The sequence below is a fragment of the Colias philodice genome, chromosome 21, assembly GCF_061535455.1.
Source record: "Colias philodice isolate Cphi_HAF_F1 chromosome 21, ilColPhil1 Martin Lab GWU primary, whole genome shotgun sequence".
Lineage (NCBI taxonomy): Eukaryota > Metazoa > Arthropoda > Insecta > Lepidoptera > Pieridae > Colias > Colias philodice.
In genome coordinates, this window is record NC_143106.1 from 879,863 (window position 1) to 907,337 (window position 27,475).

Below are 27,475 nucleotides of genomic sequence, written 5' to 3' on the forward strand. Positions count from 1 at the left end.
CCCTATACAATTATAATAAATCACCTAAAGTGTTGCTAACCGTAAAACTCGAAAACTGCTCCACTAATTTTTTATCGAGGAAGATTTTATGGTATTCAAATGCTTTATAAATATAGATTTTTAATAGAAAAAATTCAATCACCAGTTGGGATTCGAAATCGAATAGATGTTTAGCTTGGTGGCCGAGAGGCCGAGGAATAGTGATCGCATTTTTTCTATATTTTTTTATTAATAATAAAGTTATTATGGAGAGAAAACACAAAAGGGGGCAATAGGGCAGAACAACATAATAAATAATCAAGCTGACATTGCATGACGGCCAGTTTAATTAGCTGAAGATGTTTGAATAAGTTTGTTAATGTTTTCAATAATTCCGTGGAAGGCAAAGTTCTGAGTCTAGCTAGCTTAGAGGTTTATCTTTTAATTAGGGCTTATATGTAGATAGAATTCTGATTTGGGCGGTGATAAGTTTGGGTAATCTAACTAGTTCTTGATATCTAACTCATCAGCGAAACAGTAGGTAATATGCGTAAGTTGTAGTATACTGAATAAAGTAACTGCCGACTTATTTGCCGAAGTTATTATTATTTTGAAAGTAACTATCAACATATTTGTTAAAATTGATATCATAACTATCAATTTAATTGAAACTTAAATCTTTCAATGTTTTAGAAATAAGCGTCATCTATAATGATTCGATTGTATAGAACAAACAGGTTTCTAATTGGTTCATAAATAAGTAAAAAGGTAAAATTCAGTTTTTTAGGTTTTTATTAAAAATACATTTCTTTGGTCGAATAAGAATTTGTACTTAATATCGATGGGTTTATTTAAATTATTCCTCTTCTTCGGGATTCTCGGGCTCTTCGGGTTCTTCAGGGTTCTCTGGTTCTTCGGGCTCTTCAGGGTTTTCGGGTTCTTCAGGCTCTTCAGGGTTTTCAGGCTCTTCTGGGTTTTCAGGCTCTTCGGGGCTCTCAGGCTCTTCTGGGTTCTCGGGTTCTTCAGGGCTTCCTTCTTCTTCAGAATCTTCTTCATCTGACTCGCTGGATTCTTCGCTGGATTCCTCGCTGGATTCCTCACTGGATTCCTCACTGGATTCCTCACTGGATTCCTCGCTCTCTTCCTCTTCGCTTTCTGGCTCTGGAGTCGTCACCTCAGGCACTTCTTCAGCTGAATCGAATTCGATGCCTGTGACTTCAGTGAACCAGGCGTGGAAAGCAGCCACACGGATGAAACCTAAAGGAATAATGTGAATTACATTAAATATAAGATAATAAGACTTGATTTGTTGTTGGAATGAATTCGTTATAACTTTTCTTATGGACTTTATTTTTAAAAATCATTAAATTGCAATTAATGTTCTTTCAAATATGTTACATAATAATAAAGATTTGTATGACATAGCAAGCAAAGGTGCAGTTAGACCATGTGGTGGTAAGTGGTCACCACTGCAAGGATACAACTTTATCCTGATTACACATAAACAGACAACAAGACGTATTGAGTTTCATTTCTGATGAATTTCCTTGTCCTATTTCAAGTAAAATATCCGTACATAGCTGATAGAAATTTAAGCGTAAGCATATGTTTATGTAGTTTCTCGAACTTACCAGTGGGCAAGCCGTTGTGGCAACCAGCAGCAGCAACGAAGGAACCAATACCAGCGAGAACTTCATCATCTTCGTTCTTTTCAACGAGAGGACCACCGGTGTCACCCTGTACATAAACAAGTTTTTAACATCATGTAAATAAAAATAAATCTTTATTAATTTAAGATACACACGAAACGTACATTTTAAAGGTTTGATTTTACCTAGTAGATACCTACATATCACAGGTTCTTAAAGTTAGACGTTAAATATAATTATAAAATTCATTGGTTGCCGCATTAGGCGATGTACTGTAATTGAGCATTTTATTAGAGTCTGGCTGGTTTCTGAATTGAGAATTATTGATTGGATTAAGGTTTGAGAAAGTCTTATGTCACATACAGGAGAATATTTAAAGAGAAGATGCATGGTTTGAGTTCTTCACGTCAAATCCTACATATTTAGAAACTGGACATTAGTCATTTTTTCAAGATCAATCTTTCAATTTTTACCAACTTTGTCTAGGAAATACCATGATATCTTGCATTTTAAAAATAGCACTATTAATAAAAGTTAACCAAACTTACCTGGCAGATGGACTGAGTAACTTCGTCGTAGTATTGCGCGCAGAGTGTGGCGTCAGTGACAATCCATGAGTACAATCTACGGCACTCTTGGTTGCTGATACCGCGGAGGTTCACCCATTTAAGTGTGTCAGACATAGAGCCTACGGGAAGGAAAAATTTAAACACCTATTAGTAATCCTCTACTGTTATGTTATCATTACGAATCTTAGTACATACACAATCTAAATGTATTTGTTGTGTAATTTAGTATGTGGAGCTTATTCTTTTAACGATTGTACAGTTCCGTATGTCCAGAAAAAGCATTTATTGTAACTTAGACAGCTACAGATCAATTTCCACTAGTTTAAAAGTTCAAACTTGAAATGTAATGTTAAAATCTTGCCGGTTCTTCTCTGTAGAAACAGATTTCCGAACCGGTGGTAAATTATTATTGAAGTGAAAACTTCTTTAGCGGCGTTGGGTATAAAATCTTAAACTCGCGTCAGGACACGTGGCCTGATCGAAAAAGCGTAAGACGGATGTTTTTTTTTTTTTTAGCCCTTATATTCCATGCGTAAGATGGATACCATTCCAAAATATCAAACATGCTGAACCATAATCAAGTTTTCACTTCTGCCGGCACTCTTTTTTTATTATTCTTTTTTTATATATGTCTTTATACTTTGACGATTCAATAGTGCTTCTGAACGAATTCTTGTTGAATAATATTTGAGTTTGAATATGCCGTCTGAATGGTCTGATATTTCAAATTAATTTACCATCAGTCCAAAGTCTTCCGAAGCCGCTGGCGTACAGTTTGACACCATCGTAGTTCTTTTCGGCGTTAGCAGATGATTCCAGTTGGATCTTGTTCACGTTGTCTGCAACATATTGATAATAATAATTATGATTAGTTTCATAAGGTTTCGTGGTCAAGTTATCTTTTTATTTCAAAGCATCTGACGAGACAAGACAAGTACCTAACTAGAAGAAGTTGGAATTGTTTATTTTAAATCTAAGTACGTTCTTGAATCTGTTTATGAAATAAAACACCAATTCAGTACGTTTCTGTAGATGAAAGCTTCTGTTGAAAGACCTAGTTATAAGAACCATTTGTTACTGCATAAGATACTGCTAATATAATGTTGATCAACCAAAAAACAATAAATAAATAAACAATCCGTTGTGATATTTCTTCATATATCTTACCTGAAAAAGTGAGGGGTGACGGCAACTTGATCAAAGCGATGTCGTTGACCTGAGGCGCGTTGGGTGCTTCAGGGTTGTAGCTTGGGTGGTTGTACCACTCGCTGCTCTCGACGGCAACCTCGGGGTCGTTAATGTTAACCCCAGCAAGCACTACCACAGACGCGTAGCTGAAAATTTTATAAATACCGATTAGTTTGCTGAAAAATTAGATCGTGCCTTGATAATGATGCAATAGTTTCTATCTACTTTACTGAAGACCTTATTCTTATGCGATCTTAATATTTATTAATGAAATAACTTTATCTTACATAACATAAGAACTTTAGGCATATATGGATTATAGGCAGTGGTGATTATATGGATTATATTATACATATTCCAATAAAAAGATTCCAGAGCTTATCAGTATATTATTTATATTAAAGAACGTCACAATAATCATGTGGTTTTAATCCGAAATTAAATGCTTTATTTTTAGAAATATCTTATCAGATTGTGTATATGTGTTAATAGTATTGAATTTTTATCGTATGTTCTGGAATATCATTATCAGTATTCAGTATCATTATTCAATAAGAAGTTTATCTTGGAGGGAAGAGAATTAAAATATGTCATCACCAAAGCTTTTTACCAAATAGAAAATGTACTGTTTGTTTATTCTTACGGTGCATTTACATCAAATGAACATAGAGCTAGAGCAAGAGCATTCTTTCGTGATCTTTTAGTGTTAACAAAATCGTATTTAGTGTTGTTTAGAATCTTAGAATCTTTTCGAACGCACGAACAAGGAAAGAATGCTCTACACATTAAGAATTTGACATAGTGGGGTTAAAATGAGCATTCACTCGTTTGATGTAAATGCCCATTACAAGTCACAACGGAACAATATTATATGATTTTCACTTTTTGTCCGATTCCTTTGATTGATGTAACCTGCATAATTAATATTAAGGTATATACTCACGCAGCAGTGCAGTGAGCAGCTGTCACCACCCATTCCGCATCAATGATGACACCTCCGCAAGCTAGCAACCTGCCTTGTTGGTCGATCGCTCTTACAGCCACTTGGTAAGGGAACTGGCCAGGGTTGGCGTCGGCTCCCGATACAATACGGCCTTGAGGCCCTGTTACACAAATAATGGGTTTATTTTATTTAAATATTTAAAAAAATAAATAATGGGCTTAGAAATTAAAGACTTCAACGGACTGTTCACGCAGAGTCTACCGTGACCACGCTTCAGTGCAAAGTGTTTGTAAACGTCCGCGTCGGGATAGTAATATGTATAATGAACTAGCAAACCCGGCGAACTCTGTTTCGCCACCAGAGACACCTTTTCTTTGCTATAAACCTCACGGAGCTCGAGACCTTTCCAACGAATGCAAAACCGTGGAAATCTTTTTTTCGTGCGTTCTGGAGTTATAGCGTCAGGAAGGAAACTCCGACTTGTTTTTATATAGTAGATCTCGTTTAAAAGCTGTTAAATTCTTAATTTCTAAAGGTTTAATAAATAATCCACCACGGACACTTGGAACTTTCGAAAAGTTTGTATATTATTGGAATTCCACAAGGTTCATATTTAGCGCCGTTGCTATAAATAATCTTTGAAATTAGCAATGCTACAATGATATATGTGTAAGATTACATTTTTATTTTAGATTCTTTATAAAATAAAAAATAGTTATTTTATTTATAAATTTTGAATTATTTAGATTCATTAAAAGAGACCGATAAAAACAAAAGACTTACCTTGTTTGATGTTTTCCACATAATCAACGGGAATGGTTTTACCGAAAGCCTGAAATTAATTTCAAATTTAGTTTAAAGTCATATTTTTATTTTATTGGCTTTACTAAATCTGATGTTTGAATGCAGTTACAAATATAAGTGACCTAACTAGGTACTAAGAAATAATCTTGCAAACAAAATGCATTTTCTTAATAACTTTTGTTAAATTATAACCGTTAAAAAATAGATTAGAGAAGTAGAAGAATCAGTAAAATTTCAAAAGTTGAAACTTGAAAAAAGTAGTAAAGTATAAAATATCATCAAGTTGAAAACCAAAACTTTTAATTAAGAAAAGTAAGATAATTCATAGAAACTTAAGAAAGAACTAAGCATATTAAATATGAAGGGGACACATTCACTGAAAACTGAAAATCCCTTACCTGTTGGCTGACGAGAGCTACAAGACACAGTAGTTTGAACATGTTTGCCTGGTTATCACTGCCAATAGAAGCCTGCAAGTCTCTTAAATACTCGTTTTCACAACCAAATCTGTTAATGCAAATGATAGTGGTAATCCCCTGATAATCATTGATGTATTGATTGTAAATAATATCTACAATTCGTTTACAGTTGCTGTAACGGAAGTCCCTAATTATATAGATAATTGATTTAATTCTTGTCTTCCTTTACCGGATTAAACTAAATTGGACTACTGTCTACTGGTAATCTTTAATAATATAGGTATTATGTATTTGAAGGCATCTATGATATTACGTTATGGGTATGTCCTGGAATATTATGTATATTTCAGTGATAACTGATTGATAAGTAATAACCCACTTAGTATTTCAACAAACATGGATCCTATACTTATGCTTTTATTCTAAAAGTTTTATTTTGAACCTAGAGCCATGTGTGCATGTAACTTACATTTTTGTATAAAAGATGCACTTTCATCAGCGGGCTTCTTTCTATTCGCTATTTATAGTAATTCCAAACATTAATAATTTTGTGCAAATAATACCAATATAACGCAAGTAGGTAAGCAAGTTACGAAGTGATCTCAGTTCTAGGGAACTAGGTCAGTTTCAGAAATTTCACAAAATTGGTTTATAGTATCAAGTATGGGACTCGCTTGGCGAGCTCGGCTTGAGCCAAGTAACAAATTATACGAGTACCTTCTTACAAACGATCAAGAGTCAGTCGTCTGTCTCCTTATAATTCACTAGCTGCTCCGCGCGGTTTCACCCCCGTGGCTCCACCCCTGTTGGTCGTAGCGTGATGATATATAGCCTATAACCTTCCTCGATAAATGGGCTATCTAACACCGAAAGAATTTTTCAAATCGGACCAGTAGTTCCCGAGATTAGCGCGTTCAAACAAACAAACAAACAAACAAACAAACAAACAAACTCTTCAGCTTTATAATATTAGTATAGATAAAAAAGTAATCCTTTAATGTAATTTATATTATTTAGCTTATATTTCGTAATTGACTAAAGTTAATATTCAAATTCTAGGATTCACCGATATAACATTAAAATATTTTTTTAGATACTGAATTTAAAAGAGGTGTGTTTAAAACAATTTTTTTGCAACTTAACTATTTCCTTATATAGTCTAAGTGATACCTTTTTCTGGAAATTTTTAAATTTTGATTGAATTGTGTAATGTTGTGGGTGTTCATTTTTGGAATTCATTTGTAACACATTTCATTAATTAATCCAAATATTGGCTATATAACTCTACTCTACTGGCTATATAACTCGAGAACGGCTGAACCGATTTCGATAATTTTTTTTTTATTATACCTATTCCTTGAAGTACGAGGATGGTTCTTATGTAGAGAAAACGTAAACGTGTACCACGGGCGAAGCCGGGGCGGACCGCTAGTCTTATATATAAAAATGAATCGCAAAATGTGTTGGTAAGCGCATAACTCGAGAACGGCTGAACCGATTTCGATAATTCTTTTTTTATTATATTCCTTGAAGTACGAGGATGGTTTTTATGTAGAGAAAACGTAAATATGTACCACGGGCGAAGCCGGGGCGGACCGCTAGTATAATATAATCCTTTTAAAGACAACATTTTTATCAATTTTTATTCATTTAAACATTCAAATAGCCCATAATTCTATTTTAATCTAATTATTTTAAATTTTTAGAACTAGAATCATAATTTTTTATTGTTTGTTTTTGGGTCGACGACATGTGACATCTGCCAACCCGAACTTGACCAGCCTGGTGGATTATATGGCTTGAACCCTCCCTCATAAGAGGTCCATGTCCCGGCAGCAGTAGGGAACATAATATATTGGCTGATGATTATCATGTTTTTTTAATATTCGATATTCGCCCGCGGCTTCGCCCGCGTTTTCAAAGAAAATCCCGCATAGCTCCCGTTGCTGTTTACTTCCGGAATAAAAAGTAGCCTATGTCGTATTCTGGGTCTTCAGCATTGAGATAATATTAATAGGAGACGACACCGCCTACATCACTTATGTTCCACTCAACATACGTCATGTGACGTATGTTCAGCGGTATTTTTTAATGGTTTTAAAGTGAAACGCATCAAACATGCCTTCGTGTGTGTTACGATATTGCACAAATAATACAAATAATACGGAAAAGTGCAAAGGAATAACTTTCATCGTTAAGTACCTAACTAAATAATAATTTTTAAAACTTAGTTAGAGCAAAAAAATGGCGCACAGATTTTGTTCGTGGTGTCTCCTCCATACGTAGTAATATTATCTCAATGGTCTTCAGTTACCTTCTACGTACCAAATTTCATTGCAATCGGTTCAGTAGTATTTGCGTGAAATAGTAACAAACATCCATCTTCACGAACTTACGCATTTATAATATTAGTACGATTATTTTTCCCTTAGATTTTTCCTTTTATGTTTGTTCGCTAATGTTACGTTTTGAGTTCTTTGAATATTATGATATATTATGTAGTTAGATATAAGTTACATATTATGTAATATTGACATGATTTTAAAAGAGCAACTATGGAGTTTCTTGCCGATTCTTCTCCATAGATACTGCTTTCCAAATCGGTGGTAAATATTAAAAATACTTATGTAATGACGATTCGAAAGTGCTACTAAATAGTAGTCTAATTGAATAAATGAATGATTGAGTTTGAACATGATTAATAGCTATCGTAAGACAAGTGTGAAAACAATGTATTCGTTGTTTTTTTTTATCTATAAAATTTAACAATCGCTGATATGATGTATTATAGGAAATTTCTGGGTAAATTGCTAATTACTTTCCAAATGTTCTACGCCACTACTCCAATTTTATAAACAAAAAAAAAATGATTAGTACCAGTTTGCTAAATCGTCATAGGAGGCTTGTGTTTACCTAATATAAGGAATCATAAAGGATTAAATTAGACTTAATTGGTTACAGTTACTAACAAACTATTTAGTAATATATTATATAACTACTAATTTACTCATTTTTTCCTCTGCTGTAAAATATTCTGCTTATTCATAGATACCAATCAAGACATTGAGAGGCAGATAAATTTATAAATATTCACAATATTATAGATATTCCTATTTATAAAGTTAATCATTGGAATTTAAAATAGAACAAACATGATAAGGTCAGGTGGGGTAAGAGGAACATATTTCATTTTCAGTAAAATATTTTGACTGCTAGGAACAACAGTTATAGCTTTTTAAGATCTTTGAAACACACAGAACTTACCTTTATGTATTAGCTTCCCGTAGGCTAAATGTCATTACTCTAATAACAGTTCTTACGAAGATATTGACGTTAATGTCAAGATTGAGTAATCGTTCCTCTTCCCCCTTACATGGGGTAAGAGGGACAGTCATTGTATTTCCTAAGATTGGAGTTTAAATTAAAATATTCGTTGCTAAATGTTCGTTAATTTGTAGGTAGAATGTCTTTGGTCAATATTAGATCTTAATATCGATGAAATAAGGTATAATTTGGAATAAAAAAGAAGAATACATCAATTCGGGGTAAGAGGGACATACAGGTTCGATCAGGGGTGGCAAACTAAAAATAAGTCGACTAGTTATAATTCTATTTTTATTTAATCATACATAGTAATGGTAAACAGTCTGTCCCTAACTAGTTTTCCTAGTTAGTTACTCTTTAAAAATAACAATGGCACTATGTGATAAGATCAATATTGCGAATCAGTCTTTTAATTCTTCTATTAAGAACCTTCTCCTTTTTAAGAAGTCAGTTAAAAATATAAATGATCTTCTTGATCCAAAAGAAATTCTTTTTAATTTCTGGAATTTTGGGACAGGCGAACTTAGCGAAACTTGGCGAATAGTGGTTCCGTTTTACATCACTGTGTTCCGGTTTGGTGGTGAGATGAGGCTCTGAAGTAATTACTGGCACAGGAGGCATAACACCGTAGTCCTTTAGGCCGGCAACGCACAATTGTGACTCCTCTGGAGTTGCGAGTGTCCATGGGCGGCGGTAATCGCTTAACATCAGGTGATCCGTATGCTCGTTTGCCCGCCTATTAAATAAAAAAAATATATAAAAAAAACACATGAACGAAGTCGCGAGAAATTTTTAGTTATAGTTTAAAATAATTTGGAAAATCCAAAAGTGCACGCCTCATAATTTTTTTTTAATAAATATTTATTAATTATTATTTTTGTTTATTTAATAACAATTAAACCACATCGAATCAGACCCTGAAAAATGAAAGGGTTCTATTCCTGAGCATACTCAAGCGTAAGAGAAAAAAAAGACTCGATTAGTAAAGTATTTCGGTCGCTATCGTGTTAACAAGAAAAAGGATCCGCACATACAGACACACGGACGTCCAAGACAGAACTTTTTTAAACTGTTTTTTAACTAGTTTAAATAACAAAAATAACATCAAAAATATCATGAACGTTAAAAATAGTGTTTTTTCTTAATATGTGTGTGTATGTATTATCTTACAAGTGCAATGTATGATACATAAAGACATTTTAAGTTTGAAAAATCAGATGTTTTGCGCGAAGTGACAGTAGTACCCACCTCAACGCTTCGCTTATGAGGCGTGCAATTGTAGTAGGTACAGAACAGTCAGTCACTTCTTTTCATTTTACCCACATATAAAATTATAAATTAATCAAAATGTTGGTCACCCCTCACACGGGGGAAGAGAAACATATGTTCCTCTTACACCGTCAATAGTGTGCCTCTTACCCCAGCTATTGTTTTTGTAGGCTAGGATTTTCAAGCGAAAGAAACTCACATAATTTAGTTGTTTCTTAACTAAAATGATTAATAAAAGAAATACTTACAGTTTTCTCCGTGTATCAGTATATTTAAAATATTTATAGCACTCGTTTATCACTAAAATATGGGTTCGCAAAAAAAGAGCCAACTTGGTCTTAGTCGAATTCGCAACTGTCAAATTTGTTTACATTTTTTGTGACGTCTGTGCTACGTAGCGACATCTACTCAAAACCGCTCAAACTAATTCGCCTTCACTTTTTTATCCACGGAAAGTACATAGTCATAAACGCTTCGGTTTACTAGTTATGGTATCTAGGCCCTCTTCCCCCAGTGACCCTCTTACCCCACCTGACCTTATATTAAATTATTATCAGCCTTACGCACACTTATCATAATCTGGTATTAGGTTTTGAGCGATTGGAACTTTACAACATCCTTCTTAAAACTAAAAATAAACAAACTTTTAATATTTGTGATGAATTTTATTGTTGTTAATCTTATAGCAGGTGTTCCCTCAAATAAATGATTATTACTGTCCACGGATAATATAGGTAATATGTATATGTTATAGTCAAAGTCCGATACACAGTCTCTTCGCGGAAGGACTGGTTTATCCTAGGTTTGGCCAAAGCCATCAGGCAATCCCCGAAATACATTTCAATTTCGCCCTTTGCCTGAAGTATTTTTAGTCAAACCCAGGAGCTCCTAACTTTTCAGTCAAACGTCGAAAGTAAATTATTCTGTTTCGGTTTTGGCCTAGTCAATCCTAGAAGCGACTGCAATTCTCGGTCAAACGTTGATCTGAACATGTTTAAACAGGTTCATAATGTCTCTCGCGGACCGCGGTGTTCCTCTTGCTCTTCAAAATTATGCAAATGTAAAAGGTCTAATGTATTGTGCAATTCTAAATGTCATAATGCCTCACCATGCCAGAATAAAGATTAATTTTTCATTTTAATTACCTAAGAAATTATTAAAACAATTAACATTAATGCCTCACCATGTCAGAAAAATGATGAATTTGTCACTTTAATTACCTAAGAAATTGTTAAAACAATTAACATTAAAGTTAATGCCTCACCATGTCAGAAAAATGATTAATTTTTCATTTTAATTACTTAAGAAATTATTAAAACAATAAACATCAAAATTTTAAAAATGTTATTTTTTTATACTTAATCTTATACAAACTAACCTCCGTATATTCCAAAGCATTTATTTATTTATTTTATACTTTATTGCACATCGTACAAAAGGCGGGCCTAATGCCACACGGCATTCTCTCAAAGCATCTCAAATATAAAAGTGAAAATCACGTAAGCTGACCAATCAGGTGTCAGAACTGGCAGAGTTAAGCGGTTCTTAAGACTTGAAAGCTGCTTAATCCATCAGTCCTCGGAATCACAGACACAATAGAAAATCTATTGTGTCGCGCCCCGATCGGGGCTTACGGTGGTCAATGGGTTAAATGATAAAATGCTTCCAAATATACGAAGATAAGACACTTCATACCTATATCGGAGTTTGACTCGTCAAACCCCGATTTAATAAAATTGTGTTTTGACGTTTGCCTGACCAAATTAGTCTCTCTCAGGTTTGACGAAAATTGTTTAGTCAAAGGCCGAAAATTTACATTTGTTTGGGCTTTGACTAAGTCATTCAGTCTGACCTGAGGATTGACCAGTCCAACCTAGGAGCGCCGGAGCTTCGGAGTTTGCCTATAACATATATACTGTACTAGTATAGTGCCACAAACTTAACTGACCCGGTGGCAAAAACTGGAACTACTAAAACTACGAACTAAAATCGACATGATCAGCGATACCGTCACCGGGGGTCAGTTAAGTTTGTGGCACCGTACTGTCACGTTTCTTTTTTTGTTTGATTTTACGCGGGTATTAGACATTTAGAAATGAGACACAGGCACAGACAGATACAGGAATAAATTACGTTTAAAATTTGTAATTTCTAAGAGCGAGCGCGCACGAGCAACTTTGTCTCCGCGACTATTTTGTCCCCGCAACTATTTTGTCTCTCCAGCCATGGGCTAGTATGAAAGTGCGCGCACGTAGCGACGCAACTCCCGGTAGACTTTTTTGTCCGCGGGTTCGGAGACAAGCCCGCGACGCAACTGTCGCCCTATCTATTGGTTTCAATGCAAGTGCGCGCACGGCGACAAAAATGTTGCCTGTCGACGGCCGCCCGGCCAGTTGCCGCGTAACCGGCGTAGTGATAATACGTATTTATGTCAACGTATTTATTCTCGTACACAGTAGTTTTAACCGACTTCAAAAAAAGGAGGAGGTTATCAATTCGGCCGGTATATTTTTTGTATGTATGTATACCAATTACTCCAAGGTTTCTGAACCGGTTTACGTGATTCTTTTTTTTTTTTGATGCGGAATGGTGTGGAATTGGTCCCATAAATTTTATTCGGATAAGCCCAGTAGTTTTTATTTTATGAGCATTTTTGTCTGGTCTCGATGACTTAATTGAAATGTAGCAAGTAACTTTGATTCATTTCCAGGTAACCGATTGAGCTGAAATTTTGTATACGCATGTAAATTGGATAACGATGAAACATTATTATGACATAGAGCTGATTTGATGATGGAGTCGGAAGGTGGTCATAGGAACTTAGTAATATATTGACTCAACTTTATCGAGTTTGGGCTCGTTTGATTCGTGTTGAAAAATACACTAAAAAGTATTAAATAAAAACTAATTTTCTTTTTACAATTACGATTACATATCTATACTAATATTATAAAGAGGAAAGGTTTGTAGGTATGTATGGTTTTCAGTTTTCACGCATAAACTACTGAACCGATTACAATGAAATTTAGCACACATATAGAGAGTAACTTGGATTAACACATAGGATAGGTAAATCCCGGAAATCTCACGGGAATGGGAACTATGCGGGACAAGAGCACAGACCACAACCGTCTCTTCTAAAACCATGTTGATAAATGAAGAAAATTTTAAAGAAAAAGTTGCGTTGCTGTCGCTTTCGTGAGCGCATCGTTCAAAACTTTGCGAGGAGACAGCGACAGAGACAAAATAGTTGCCGGGCAACTAAGTTGCTCGTGGGCGCTCGCTCTAATAGTAACTAACGTTTTAACAAGCCGATGTTATAAAAGACACTTAAAATTTATATCTACTAACTTCATATCTATATGACAATATTGATGAAAGATATATTTTATGCTATAGACGGATTAACAAATTTCTCCCTAGTACGTATTACTCATTTTGATAATAATTATTATTTTGATAATACATAATAATGTGCGCAGTTTTGATTATTACTAGATAATATTAAACATAGGACCTAGATATAGAAGAGTATGTAAACATATTCAGACTGAAATAAAAAGAAGTAACACTTTTATTTTTTTCGAAAATCATCCTGATTTCGCAACCAACGAAGAACAACATAATATTATATTAAGAAACTAGCTTTCCGCCCGCGGCTTCGCCCGCGTTTTCAAAGAAAAACCCGTTCCCGTAGGATTTCCGGAATAAAACCTATCCTATGTCCTTTCTCGGGTATCAAAATATCTCTATACCAAATTTCATGCAAATTGGTTCAGTAGTTAAGGCGTGATTGAGTAACAGACAGACAGAGTTACTTTCGCATTTATAATATTAGTATGGATATAGCCTTCCTCGATAAATGGGCTATCTAACACCGAAAGAATTTTTCAAATTGGACCAGTAGTTCCCGAGATTAGCGCGTTCAAACAAACAAACAAACTGATACACAAAAAGCTATAAGAAGCTGAATCAACACAACGACGACAACAACAAAAGAGGGCGTTAATTTTTATAGAATTTTTCCTGGCGTATGGAAATTTTCCGGACTTAGAAAAATTTTCCTGACTTATATACGAATTTTCCTCAGATAAAATTCATTTATTTATTCCTACTTTTACCCCTATATCAAATAAATGGATGAACCGATTTTGATAAAACGTTCACTTTCATCTTAATCTTAATCTTATCTTAATACTGTTATAAAGGCGAAAGTTTGTAAGGATTTATGGATGTATGGATGTATGGATGTTTGTTCTCTTTCACGTAAAAACTACTGAACCGATTACAATGAAATTTAGCACACATATAGAGGGTCACTTGGATTAACACATAGGATAGGTTTTATCCCGGAAATCCCACGGGAACGGGAACTATGCGGGTTTTCCTTTGAAAACGCGGGCGAAGCCGCGGGCGGAAATCTAGTTTAATATATATGATATGACTTAGATTCGACAACTTTAATTTTTTTCATTCCCACTTTTACCCCTATAGGTAGGTATAATAAATGGATGAACCGATTTTGATACACTTTATCTAAGAACCAGCGTCGGAAAATATGCTGCCTAACAAAAAACCGCATCTAATTCGGATTACCTGTAAAGCCGGGTATCCACTTAGGTTCGCCGTGGATTGCGAACACTGTGTGCTCCGCGAACGTGAACGTGTACAGTGTACACACTTAGGCTGCAACATCAGTGCTCCTGTCGGAGCGCTAAATTCCGCGCTCCGGTCTCCAGTAGACACACGACAGACGGTCGGTGCAAACATGCCGCCTCCAGAATTAGTAGGAAGTGCAGCTTATATTTTGATACATTATATTGTGATGGAATACAAACAACCTCCTCGATTTTGGCAAGCTAATATGTATAAGGGAAGAAGAAATAATGAAATAATGCATATATTCATCATTTCATCGGACCACTCCATGTTCGCGAACTTAACAAACACACGCTCGCGTCCACGAACAAACTGCGCTCCCCTTTGAGTTCGCGCAAAAAACCGCTTCCGGAGCGCTCCGCCGTGCTCCGATCGTGCTCCAGTCGCGCTCCGCGATCACGACGTATCCATTATGTTTGGTTTGCAGAGCGGGCGCGTTCGCAAACCACGGCGAACCTAAGTGGATACCCGGCTTTAGCGAGCTACGGTGGAACAAACAGATACACACACACAGACACACATAGCGGTCAAACACTTATCGCTCATCTTTTTGCGTCGGGGCTTAAAAATATATGTAATACGACATAATTTAAAGGACATTTTATGTATAAAATTTACCTAAAAATAAGCATAATTTTAATTTGCCCCTCCCCCCCTACTACCTCAGCCTACCCCCTCACCCCCACCCCCACCACCAGAAATAACTGTAGCGTATAACAGATAACTTACGTTTTATCGTACACTGTATAATAGTGTACCATAGAATGCCTTAGCAAATGTTCACCGTGAATACTTAAATGGTCATAACTTTTTTATTTATAAACCGATTGACATGAAATAAACACTAAATGTTAAAGAAGATTACCAAAATATATTAGTGAAAACCGCATTTAAATCGGATAAGCCGTTTCTGAGATTAGCGTGTTCAAACATACAGACAAACAGACAAACGGACAAACAGACAAAAAAAATTTTAACGACAGTTTTGGGTTTGGGATCGATTTAGTAATAACCCCTGCTAAATTTTTTTTACATATTTTCATTGTACAGACACCACTTTTCTAGAATTTTATTATATGTATTGATGATGATGATCAAAGGCATAGCAACACCGATTTAAAAAACTTTCTTACTGTTGATAATAGCGATCGAATAATCCAATTTATCGTAAATTTATTTCGTTTTAATTAGGTAATTTAGGGGCGTGATAATGCATTATTGCAGTTCAATAAAATGTTGTAAAAGTCTTATCTAAGAGACAAAGTTAATGAAAATGTAGGTAATGTTATGAAATTGCCTAAAATAATTTTGGATTTCATAATTTAGGTAAATTTAATTCCCCTAACATGACTGAAAAAGTGTTCAATTCGTAATACTGGTTTGAAAATATACCATAGTCCAGCAATTAAGTGTTCTTAATGTTTCATTCAGTCCTCAAAAAATGAGGCTTTTATTTTCATACAATAATACAATATTTTTTTTACGTTTGACCACTGTATAGAAAGTAGGATTTTCCAATTCATGAAAAACGTATGGCACCGTAGACAGGATTTCAATTTTCAAATAAGACTTTTCGAATAGTTCCCGTTTTAAAAGTTGCATATTGATTAGGTATACGCTTGCAAGACGATTATGTGAACGTTTCGTGTGCAAAGGAGCTAATTCACAAGCAGAAGCTCCGATAACATTAGGGTACCTACATCAGGGTTCTGTTTTAGGTCCCTTTTTGTTTTTGGTGTATATCATTGACTTAAAAACAAAAATATTTCCGTTTGCAGACAATTTATGTCGTAGCTCCAAAGTTCTAATGGATCGAGGCATGTTAGAAAAACATTTATTGCAGCGCCTCATAAGCGAAGCGTTGAGGTGGGTACTACTGTCACTTCGCGCAAAACATCTGATTTTTCAAACTTAAAATGTCTTTATGTATCATACATTGCACTTGTAAGATAATACATACACACACATATTAAGAAAAAACACTATTTTTAACATTCATGATATTTTTGATGTCATTTTTGTTATTTAAACTAGTTAAAAAACAGTTTAAAAAAGTTCTGTCTTGGACGTCCGTGTGTCTGTATGTGCGGAGGATTTTCTTGTTAACACGATAGCGACCGAAATACTTTACTAATCGAGTCTTTTTTTTTCTCTTACGCTTGAGTATGCTCAGGAATAGAACCCTTTCATTTTTCAGGGTCTGATTCGATGTGGTATAATTGTTATTAAATAAACAAAAATAATAATTAATAAATAATTATTAAAAAAAAATTATGAGGCGTGCACTTTTGGATTTTCCAAACTATTTTTAAATATATCTCTTTATGGAACAAGATTAAAGAATTAATACGATTAACACAAGAATAGAGGAACCGATTTTAATGATAAGTATATTTGCTTTCTTGAATTTGTTTATTTACATACAAGTACCTATAAATATAATAACTGCTATGCAATATAGTTGTTTTCTAAACCACACAACAATGGAGTAATTTTTCTGTTTGAATGATTGTCTGTTTGTATGTAGGTAAGTACCGGTGAAAAATGGTAAAATCTATACTAATATCAGTATACATATTATTATTAGTCTGTGCTAATATTATAAAGCTGAAGAGTTTGTTTGTTTGTTTGTTTGAACGCGCTAATCTCGGGAACTACTGGTCCGATTTGAAAAATTCTTTCGGTGTTAGATAGAGGAAGGTTATAGGCTATATATCATAACGCTACAACCAACAGGGGTGGAGCCACGGGGGTGAAACCGCGCGGAGCAGCTAGTATATGTATATATTATGTATGGCAAAGGAAATCAAAATTATGTTCAACTTATAGGCAAATTTTTAAAAATATATATACGGTCGAATTGAGAATCTTTTTCCTTTTTTGAAGTCGGTTAAAAAAACTTTCGGGGTGGCTCTCCTACTAGCGTAAAAGGCACAATACGCAACAAAAGCTTGCCGATTTTTGCCGCTGTTATTACGCGGCGTCTATGAATAAATATCTACAATGATCTAACAACAAATAAAAGTTTGAACAAAATCGGTAGGTTCTTCATTTATTACATTTTTGTAACAATAAATACAATAAGACAATAAATATAAATTTATTGGATGCATTTATTTTGCATTTTGCTGTCAAATTGAACATTTTTTTAGCTGGGAATTGCGCTGTCAAATAAAAACTTTATATTCATGCGATTCGCATCATTGAGGTGAAACTTCTTTATCGGGGTTGGAAAAAAAATTTAGTGTAACTTTTTTTCGTTACGCGTGACATTTTTTCTATTGATTTTTGTTTCGAATTAAGGAATATAGGAATATATGGACGATAGAAAGTAGAAACCCATGGAGGGTTGTCGCGTAAAAACCACAGAACAGTTCTTTGGCATATTACTATAATATATGATGTTACATATGTAATTTGTAAAATTAAATTGTAAAACTGACATGATTAAAAAGAGCAACTAAGCATGGAGTTTCTTGCCGGTTTTTCTCCGTAGATACTGCTTTCCGAATCGGTGGTAAATGTTAAAAATATGTAGGTACCTAATGACGTTTCAAAAGTGCTTCTAGAAGACGTCTAATTGAATAAATAGTTAAATGTTTGAGTTTGATGATTGAAAGATGTCATACAACTTGACTTGGCTAGGCTAGGCTTGATTTTTTAAGACCTATTAATTATAACTAGAGGTCCGCCCCGGCTTCGCCCGTGGTAGGTACATATTTCGCAATAAAAGGTAGCCTATGTCCTTTCTCGGGTATCAAAATATCTCCATACCAAATTTCATGCAAATTGGTTCAGTAGTTTATGCGTGATTGAGTAACAGACAGACAGACAGAGTTACTTTCGCATTTATAATATTAGTATGGATTGACCTTTCTTTTGAGCCGTTTGAACGAGGGAAAAGTACATAAAAACAATACAATTAAAGAATTTATAAAGAAAATGAAGATCATAATCCATAATCCATTTTATGAATGACTGAAATTTTATCGAGTGTCCGTTTTTATCAAGCCATTCAAAGCTTTAGTTTTAATACATAATTTCTTATTAAATAGAGGAAATGATAAGTTATCTGTAGTGTTTTTATAGATCAAATGAAATATATGAAAACAATAAACATACAAAAGAAACAACTACAGAGTTTCACGCCGGTTCTTCTCTGTAGGATACGCTTTCTAAACCGATTGTTAAGGGTAAAACTATGTTATGACGTTTTTGAAATTTTTTTTTGGAATTCAAATGCTTTATAAATATAAGTTTATAAAGAATAGAAAAAAATCGATCACGAGGCGGGAATCGAACCCGCATCCTTGATTCGATGTGAATCGATTGTGTTCGTAACTCTTTAATTATTTGCTGTGATTAGGTATTTGTGTATAATTTGTCAAAATTGTCAGCTGTAATGTGTAGGTATCTTTTTAAATAAATAAATAAATAGATAAATACACCTTTTTGCAACATCATTGGGACAGGTATTTTTGATATATGACGAACAGGGTAGAGGGATTAAAACCGTACTTACAATGATTTAGCAATTTCGTTCACAGAAAACAACTAAATTTTATAATTAATCTGTGATAAAATATGTTCAAAGGCCAATTATTCAAAGCATGTAAATTATTGTACCTACCTCATATTATTTGTCGTTTTTTTTTATAAAATGGTATCTACTTATACTCATAAATTATTCACTATCATAAAGTGATGTGTGATGAGTAATGACATACGCACTTCACACGATTTTGAAGTGAAATTTCTTTATTGGGGTTGGAAAAAATTTAGTGTAACATTTTTTCGTTACGCGTGACACTTTTCCGTTACGCGCCATCTTTTTCTTATTCCTACCACGCGTGATTCGACGTAATTCTATAAAGTTACTACTAGTACACGCACACATTTTTTATACCTACTGAATTAAGAAAAATGAATACATTTTTAATCAGATACTTATATACTTTTCTTTCTGTCTAGTTTTTAAATAAGAGCGAAATAAAGTTAAATAAGAAAGAAATGAAGTTTTGCTAAAAACTTATGAATTATTTTCCTGTGTTCAGAAACTGACTTTGGTTATTGGTGGTTCCATTAATTTGTTCATTTTAGACACAAATAAGCACTACATGATATTATAATGAAAAAATAATATAGATATATATATATATTTTAACGAAGTTTTAACGTATTAGGTTTCCGCCCGCGGCTTCACCCGCGCAGTCAATGAAAAACCCGCATAGTTCCAGTTCCCGTGGGGTTTTCGGGTTTGCGTCATTTTCCCGCTATAAAAAGTAGCCTATGTCCTTACTCGGGTATCAAAATACCTCCATACCAAATTTCATGAAAATTGGTTCAGTACTTTAGGCATTATTGAGTAACAGACAGACAGAGTTACTTTCGCATTTATAATATTATAGTATGCCTAAACTAACAACATGCGTTATTGAGTCACGTCAATGTCGTAGTACATATTTCCATTGTATGATAAGACTTTTAGGTTGTTCAAGAAATAAAGCACAAACTGATCTTATGCGTTTAATTTAAAAAAATAAATAACATTTTTCAATGAACATTAACTGTAAAATTACTCAATTTGGTCCACGACCTCTCTGATTTGACCGTTCTTGCTCTTATACTTCTTCATATCGACCATAACTTTAACGCGGATTTTCAGTTTCTTCAGTATTTTATTGACAGTTTCATCTTCATCACTTTCGTCACTTTCTTCACTTTCGTCACTTTCATCAGGTTGGCCAGTCACATCTGGGGATGCTGTTGTTGTCTGAATGGGTGTTGTTGTATTTGTTGGAGGGAATGCTGTTGTCGGGAAGGGAGTTGTTATATTTTCTGGACGGGAGGTTGTTGTAAAATTTTCTGGACGGGAGGTTGTTGTAATATTTTCTGGACGGGAGGTTGTTGTAATATTTTCTGGACGGGAGGTTGTTGTAATATTTTCTGGACGGGAGGTTGTTGTAATATTTTCTGGCGGGGAGGTTGTTGTAACATTTGTTGGAGGGAATGCTGTTGTCGGGAAGGGAGTTGTTGTATTTTCTGGACGGGAGGTTGTTGTAATATTTTCTGGACGGGAGGTTGTTGTAATATTTTCTGGCGGGGAGGTTGTTGTAACATTTGTTGGAGGGAATGCTGTTGTCGGGAAGGGAGTTGTTGTATTTTCTGGACGGGAGGTTGTTGTAATATTTTCGGGACGGGATGTTGTTGTTATTGGTTCATCGTCCAATCTCTCGAAGTTGATACCAGTGACTTGTTGGTACCAGTTGTGGAAAGGTCCCGGGCGGATGAAACCTGGACAATATTTATTATTAAGCTTAAGGTCTATTAGATACTTATATTGTGTCTTAGTTGATTTTTTTTTAAAATATCTGATTTTTCTTGCAATCTGCCTGAGAATTAGGCATTTAGCTAGAGGTTATGAGGGTAAAGTAAATGACTTAAATGGAATTAGTCCAATGACTTATCCATTTTATTTCCCTGTGACCTTAAATATGGATACTGTTAAAATAAAGCTTGTTTTTTATAATACCGATAACATCGATAATCACAAAGGTGTGAAAATTACACAAAAAATAATAGGAAAGACGGCGAGATTCCTGTTCTTCACTACACATGCAGCTTATGGTTTCTGGTAATTTAACTTATTATTATTATTTAAATATATTATAACTAGCTGTGCTCCGCGGTTTCACCCGCGTGGCTCCGCTTCTGTTGGTCTAGCTTATCTATAAGCCTTTCTCGATAAACGGGCTATGCAACACCGAAAGAATTTTTCAAATTGGACCAGTAGTTCCTGAGATTAGCGCGTTCAAACAAACAAACTCTTCAGCTTTATAATATTAGTATAGATATATAAAAATTTATAAATATTTTGGGAAGGTTAGGTAACAATTTGACTGACTTACCAGCAGGATGACCAGAATGGCATCCTCCGCTCGCAGAACCAGCTACGAAGCTGCTGATACCAACGAGTACGGGAACTCCATCATAGTCCTTGTATACTAGAGGACCACCGCTGTCTCCCTGAAATTATAGAAATAAATATATAAATCATCATCATCGTTCATTCATTCATTCATTCATTCGTCATCATCATCGTTCATTCATTCATCATCATCATCGTTCATTTATTAATTCATTCATCATCATCGTTCATTCATTCATTCGTCATCATCATCGTTCATTCATTCGTCATCATCATCGTTCATTCATTCATTCATTCATAGATCATCATCATCGAGGAACGTGCTTGTAAATAACCAATAGTATCGTTTCAAACTTCAAACTAAATGAAGCGATATGATTGGTTTTTCAAACACATTCCTCGCACAATAGTGGTGGAACCCTAATATGGAAATAGGCAGGATAGAAAAGAAGGAAGAATAGCGATCATAAAATATATTTCAAATAGGAGGACAATGTAAATTATGATATTGTTCGTCATAAATCATGATAATATAACTCGATAAAAAGTAAATACGCCTTATATTGTAACAAAGCAAACATGTATAAACGGTTTTATAATTTGATTTTTTCTAGGAGGAGAATAGAATTTGCGAACATAAAAAAACAAGAAAAAAAAGTGAATCTAGAACTTGGCAATTAGGATAAAAGTAAAAATAAATATTAATACAAATTCAAAATCTTCTCTCGTTTTTGGGAAGGTTAGTTAAAAAGCCCTATGCAGTCAATTCAAACTTTCCAAAATCGACTTATTAATTCGTTTTAGTTTTTTTACTGTATTTACCTTATTAATGCGTGTTTTTAACTGTATTTAGAAACAAACCTGGCAGATAGATTGTGACGTCACGTTGTAATGGCGGGCGCAAATGGAGTTCTCATTCACAACACTACCGAATGTCCTGGTACAGGTGAACTGGGCCACACCCACTAGGTATACCCATTGGAGCATGTCGGTTGTGAAACCTGTGGGAATTATAATGCAACACTTTAAGAATGTAAATTATAATGCAACACTTGAATGTAAATTATAATGCAACACTTGAATGTAAATTATAAGGCAACACTTTAAAAATGTAAATTATATGCAACACTTTAAAATGCAAATTATAATGCAATACTTTAAAAGTGCAAATAATAATGCAACACTTTAAGAATGTAAATTATAATGCAACACTTTAAAAGTGCAAATTATAATGTAACACTTTAAAACGCAAATTATAATGCAACACATTTTATTTATAAGTTCCGAACCCCAAAAGGAAAAAATGGAACCCTTATAGGATAACTTTTTTGTCCGTCTGTCTGTTTGTCTGTCAAGACCCTTTTCTCAGGAACGCGTGGAGTATCAAGCTGAAATATATTGAACACTCAAGTCTACGATCCTTTGAAGGAATCTAACTTGTAAGCCAACGCAATCAAAAGATTTTGCAAGGGAATCAAAACCTACAGGGTGTGTGACGTCTTCGCCCTAATTTTGTACTATTTATAACTGTGTTTTGGAAATAAATGTATGTTCTATATTTTCATTCTTTTATTTATCTATCCTTACCATCAGTCCATGTCCTTCCCCATCCACTAGCGATCAGTCTGTCACCGGCGTATTCCCTGTAAGCATCGGCGGACGATTGCAGTTTGACTCTTTGTAGATTTGCTGAAACATTAGAGGTTATAATTTATAAATATTTGTATTAAAAACTACACTTAAAAACTAACTTTAAAACCAGGGATCTGTCACTTTAATAGTTGTCTATGTGAAATACGACAAAACCAGATTGAAGAGAACCCGCGCTTAAAGTTAAACCCTGTCTAAAGTTTTTTTTTGTGGTAAGACAGTAGGTACATCTTGTTAAATTCGTTTGGAGACATAAGATCTTTGCAACTATGTAGTTTGCATGTATTACGCGTTGATTTTGGCAGAATTGCAGAAATTTAGCTAATATTATTTGAACAAAAAAAAAGTTCACTTCCTAAAGTTTTTGTAAATAATCTTGCTCATGGCAAGATAATTTTCGTAAATAACTGTTAAAATAATCAATTTTACTTACCAGAGAACACCATAGGATTCTGCAGTTTCACCAAGGCAACGTCATTGGGCTGAACAGCACCAGGGGAGTTGGAATTGAAAGTCGGGTAGTTGTACCATTCGAATGATTCGGACACGTATTCAGCGTTCTGCATGTGAACGAGTCCACCAAGAATGGTGACTGATCTGTAGCTGTAATATTAAAAGGTGGATATTAATAAATGTCTTGAAGGTTTTTAATAGATGATCCTACCAATATATACTCAATGCGGGAGTTTGTACGTTTTTTATATTGTTTCACGCGAACAGTGCCGAAACGATTTTCATGACAATTGACACACGAAGATCCATATCTTGGAATAACTTGGATTAGGACATATTCAAATTCAAATTCAAATTATAATTTATTTGCAAGAATGTAGTTACAAATTATAGATATTCTACCCATCGTTTTATACCCAAAATCAGACAGGAAGGGGAATTATGCGGGTTTTCCTTTGAATACGCGTGCGAAGCTGCTGGCGAAATAAATAAAAGAGCGATACTTAAAGTAACGTGTGATTCATTAGTTAATTTTATATTAATCATAAATCATTAATTAACGTATTATATACCTATAGACTGCCTATTTATTTATAATATCTTTGGGTAAAGGTTAGCTAAATAGTTCTTACTTGGCAGTACAATGAGCAGCAGTGATCACCCATTGCTCGTGGATAGCGGAACCACCACAGCCGAGGATCCTGAACTGCTGGTCAAGGATCCTCACAGCAACCTGGTAGGGGATCTGGCCGGGAAGGGCATCCCAACCTGATACGATACGGCTGTTGGGCCCGTCTGAAATTGATTGTGCATTTTATTTAAAATTTAATTTTATTTTCTTTCTGAGTTAATCACCATTTCTGGCAAGTCTAAGCAGGAACTAGGGTTTTGGCAGTGGCTTAAATTCGATGAGGTTTTTAACTTCTGTACATCGAAGGCCTGAACTTTCGTGAAAGTTGATGGTCAACAGCTCCACTACTCAATTTCTAATTGTACGTATTTTATTAAAAAATCATATCGTCCTTATCTATAAGGATGACATGGAGTGTGTAAAATAATTTTACCACTGCTATATTAAAATGTTGTTGGGCGTGTTAGTGGACAATCCTTTTGATACGTCTTTGAAACTTATTTATCATTGTGTTATTTTTACTGTACATTAGGGGAGCGCTTGGCCACGATGTCGCCTGATGGTAAGCTGAGATATTGTGGCCTCGAATGGACCGCGCTTCCCTAGAATGTACCTGTTCACTCTCTTCTTGAAAAAGAGAAATATTTATTTACTAACGACATATCCTTTTGCGCAAAATCAAATGACGACAACAGATAATGAATAATCACAATTTAATCTTTTATCTTATAAAGAGTAATAACGTGCGACTATTTAATGGTTACTATCTAAATAAATCAGTGTTGATAACACTTTATCCTAGGAATAGTTCTGATTTCTTTTCTGTGATTAAATTTGCTTTGGAGATTAAGGAAATTGATTCCATGATAAATAGGTATTTAATATAATTGATTGGATCGATAAATTGGTTTTTGCTTTTGAAGTTCGCTGACGCCCTTTTATTATTGGTGATTTTATATCTCTTACGCAGTTGGTTAGTCTCAATCGCGATTTGCCGCCATGTCTGAAGTTTGGTCAAGAGGATCTTTATCATCATTAATCATTATCATAATTTATTAAATGGAGATTTATTAGTGGACTTTTGAAATTGCTGTTTTACAAAATAAAAGAGGGCAGAATGACTGAGCGGTATTTACATTATGTACCTATTTCATCTTTTGCCTTTCTTAAGTAATGTTATGAAGATATCCGCAAAAGCAAGCGGGGATTTCTTCTGTTATGAACAGAAGAAATCCCTTCATCTCCATTCCTCAACCGCACTTCGAGACGTGGCGAGGGTTGCCATCCTTTTGTTGTAGATACCTATCCCTCCTATTAGAACACGTCGCTTCGAGTCATCTTTCTTAATAAAAACGTCTAAGGAATGGAACTCTCTCCCTAGCTCCTTATTTTCTGCACAATTCAATCTGGACCTTTTCAAAGCGAGGGTGAACAGGCTTCTTCTAGGCAGACGTGCATCCAAGTAGACCACATCGCCGCTTCCCATCAGGTGGGATCGTGGTCAAACGTCTGCCTATTCATTATATAAATTATATACATAAATAGATGTAATTATTTTATAGGGCTTACCTGCAGATCTCAAATTTTCAACATAAGTTGTTGATATAATCTGCTTTGATGATGCCTGAAATGAATAACATTAAATTAGAACCTTCATTGCCTTTGCCTCAGAACTTTAAAATATGGAAAAAATAACATACATTTCAAATAGATCACAAGGGTCGGATTACGCGCCAATACAAGACTGAATTCAGAACTCAACAGAATCTATTTCAGCTGATTTTCATTCAGAGACGATCAGCACTTTTTGCGTGACAAACTCATAGATTTTATTCTCACAGACTTTCGGGTTCAAACGGGAAGTTGAAGTGCAAAAATAGGTAATAATATTAACTAGTTTAATCGTAAATCTACACTTTGCTAAATACACTGACCGTAATAGTTTTTTTTTCGGAGACAAACATAAATTTTCTAGTGGGGGATATTCCTGGCAGTAAAATAGTAAACAAGTCACGATTATTCTAATAAATAGTACTCAAATTAATATACAAACTTACCAAATGGCATAATAATGCTACAAACACTACTTTACTCCACATCTTGACTACTACTTCTTCCTTCCCGACTGGCAAACTTAAATACAAAGGATCGCAGCAATTAGCAGATAAAATTATTAATTGACTGATTAGGTTTGATTTTATTGATTAGATATTGGGTAGCACTTGGCAGTGAGATTTCAAGGTACACTACATTTCTTAGAAGCTGGTAATTGTACAAAAGATATTGTAGTTTATTGACATGAAAATATTACAGGACACAAAGATAAATACTACCTATAAGGTATCCAGCTACTGCAAAAGAATGAAGGCATGCCGGCGTAGAAGTGAAAACTTAGTGAAAAGTATAAAGAACTAAGTAGTAATGAAATAATAAATGTCATTTTACAGTACACGTAATGGTGCCTGGTGAAACAGTTTTTAACGTGAACTTGTGTGAGCCATCAGTTTCAGCACAACATTAGTTCGGATGTATGAGTACATACCAAAGTGGAGAATTCGGATTTAATACAAAAGTGGCTTAAAAAAATTTATATCGTATCTCGTTCGTATAGAACCTAAATTCTATATCTGAACATGCAAAGCACCGAAAAACCCAAACGTTACATGCGTTTCGGTTTTGTCATGCAGGAAAGGCAAAAAGAAAAAGAAAAAGTACGTTTAACAACACAAATTGATTGAGATTTGAGCAACTGTTGTTTGTTCATCGTCCAATTCCTCGAAATCAGTGCTAGTGACTTCCTTGTACCAGGAATGAAACGGTCCTGGACGAATGAAACCTAAGAACAATTCAATTGTTGGAACTTTTTGCCGAAACACCCAAAATACACACATCAACAAAGTCCAGGGCTTGTTTAGGGATATAATGTGTTGTACGAATATATTTTAGATATTCATACGAATCTATGTAGAATTTTGTCGGTAAATGGAAGAATTATAGACAATTAATACGG

General features: G+C 34.6%; 2 protein-coding genes across 2 annotated transcripts; both read right to left on the reverse strand.

The window, feature by feature from the left end:
- Positions 1–753: 753 nt before the first annotated feature.
- LOC149478625 (epithelial serine protease-like) lies at positions 754–5,573 on the reverse strand. The gene is made up of 8 exons (XM_089709049.1): positions 5,531–5,573; positions 5,112–5,160; positions 4,329–4,488; positions 3,365–3,531; positions 2,935–3,036; positions 2,177–2,316; positions 1,611–1,716; positions 754–1,236 (listed from the first exon to the last, which is right to left on the reverse strand). The coding sequence occupies exons 1-8, from the start codon at positions 5,570–5,572 to the stop codon at positions 836–838; spliced, it is 1,167 nt and encodes a 388-aa protein (XP_089565175.1). The 5' UTR covers position 5,573; the 3' UTR covers positions 754–835.
- Positions 5,574–20,315: 14,742 nt separating this feature from the next.
- On the reverse strand, positions 20,316–26,606 carry LOC149478626 (epithelial serine protease-like). The gene is made up of 8 exons (XM_089708484.1): positions 26,523–26,606; positions 26,035–26,089; positions 24,467–24,629; positions 23,815–23,984; positions 23,319–23,420; positions 22,593–22,732; positions 21,712–21,829; positions 20,316–21,097 (listed from the first exon to the last, which is right to left on the reverse strand). Exons 1-8 carry the CDS (start codon positions 26,562–26,564, stop codon positions 20,379–20,381), a joined length of 1,509 nt encoding a protein of 502 aa, XP_089564610.1. The 5' UTR covers positions 26,565–26,606; the 3' UTR covers positions 20,316–20,378.
- Between the last annotated feature and the right edge of the window lie 869 nt (positions 26,607–27,475).

Coding starts and splice junctions, on each gene's coding strand:
- LOC149478626 (XM_089708484.1), bottom strand. CDS start 26,564: ATGTGGAGTAAAGTAGTGTTTGTAGCATTATTATGCCATTTG. Junction 26,090..26,522: donor TAGCATTATTATGCCATTTG/GTAAGTTTGTAT, acceptor TATTCATTTCAG/GCATCATCAAAGCAGATTAT. Junction 21,098..21,711: donor CCATTCTGGTCATCCTGCTG/GTAAGTCAGTCA, acceptor AATATTGTCCAG/GTTTCATCCGCCCGGGACCT.
- LOC149478625 (XM_089709049.1), bottom strand. CDS start 5,572: ATGTTCAAACTACTGTGTCTTGTAGCTCTCGTCAGCCAACAG. Junction 2,317..2,934: donor CGGAAGACTTTGGACTGATG/GTAAATTAATTT, acceptor TCCTTCCCGTAG/GCTCTATGTCTGACACACTT. Junction 1,717..2,176: donor TTACTCAGTCCATCTGCCAG/GTAAGTTTGGTT, acceptor GTTTATGTACAG/GGTGACACCGGTGGTCCTCT.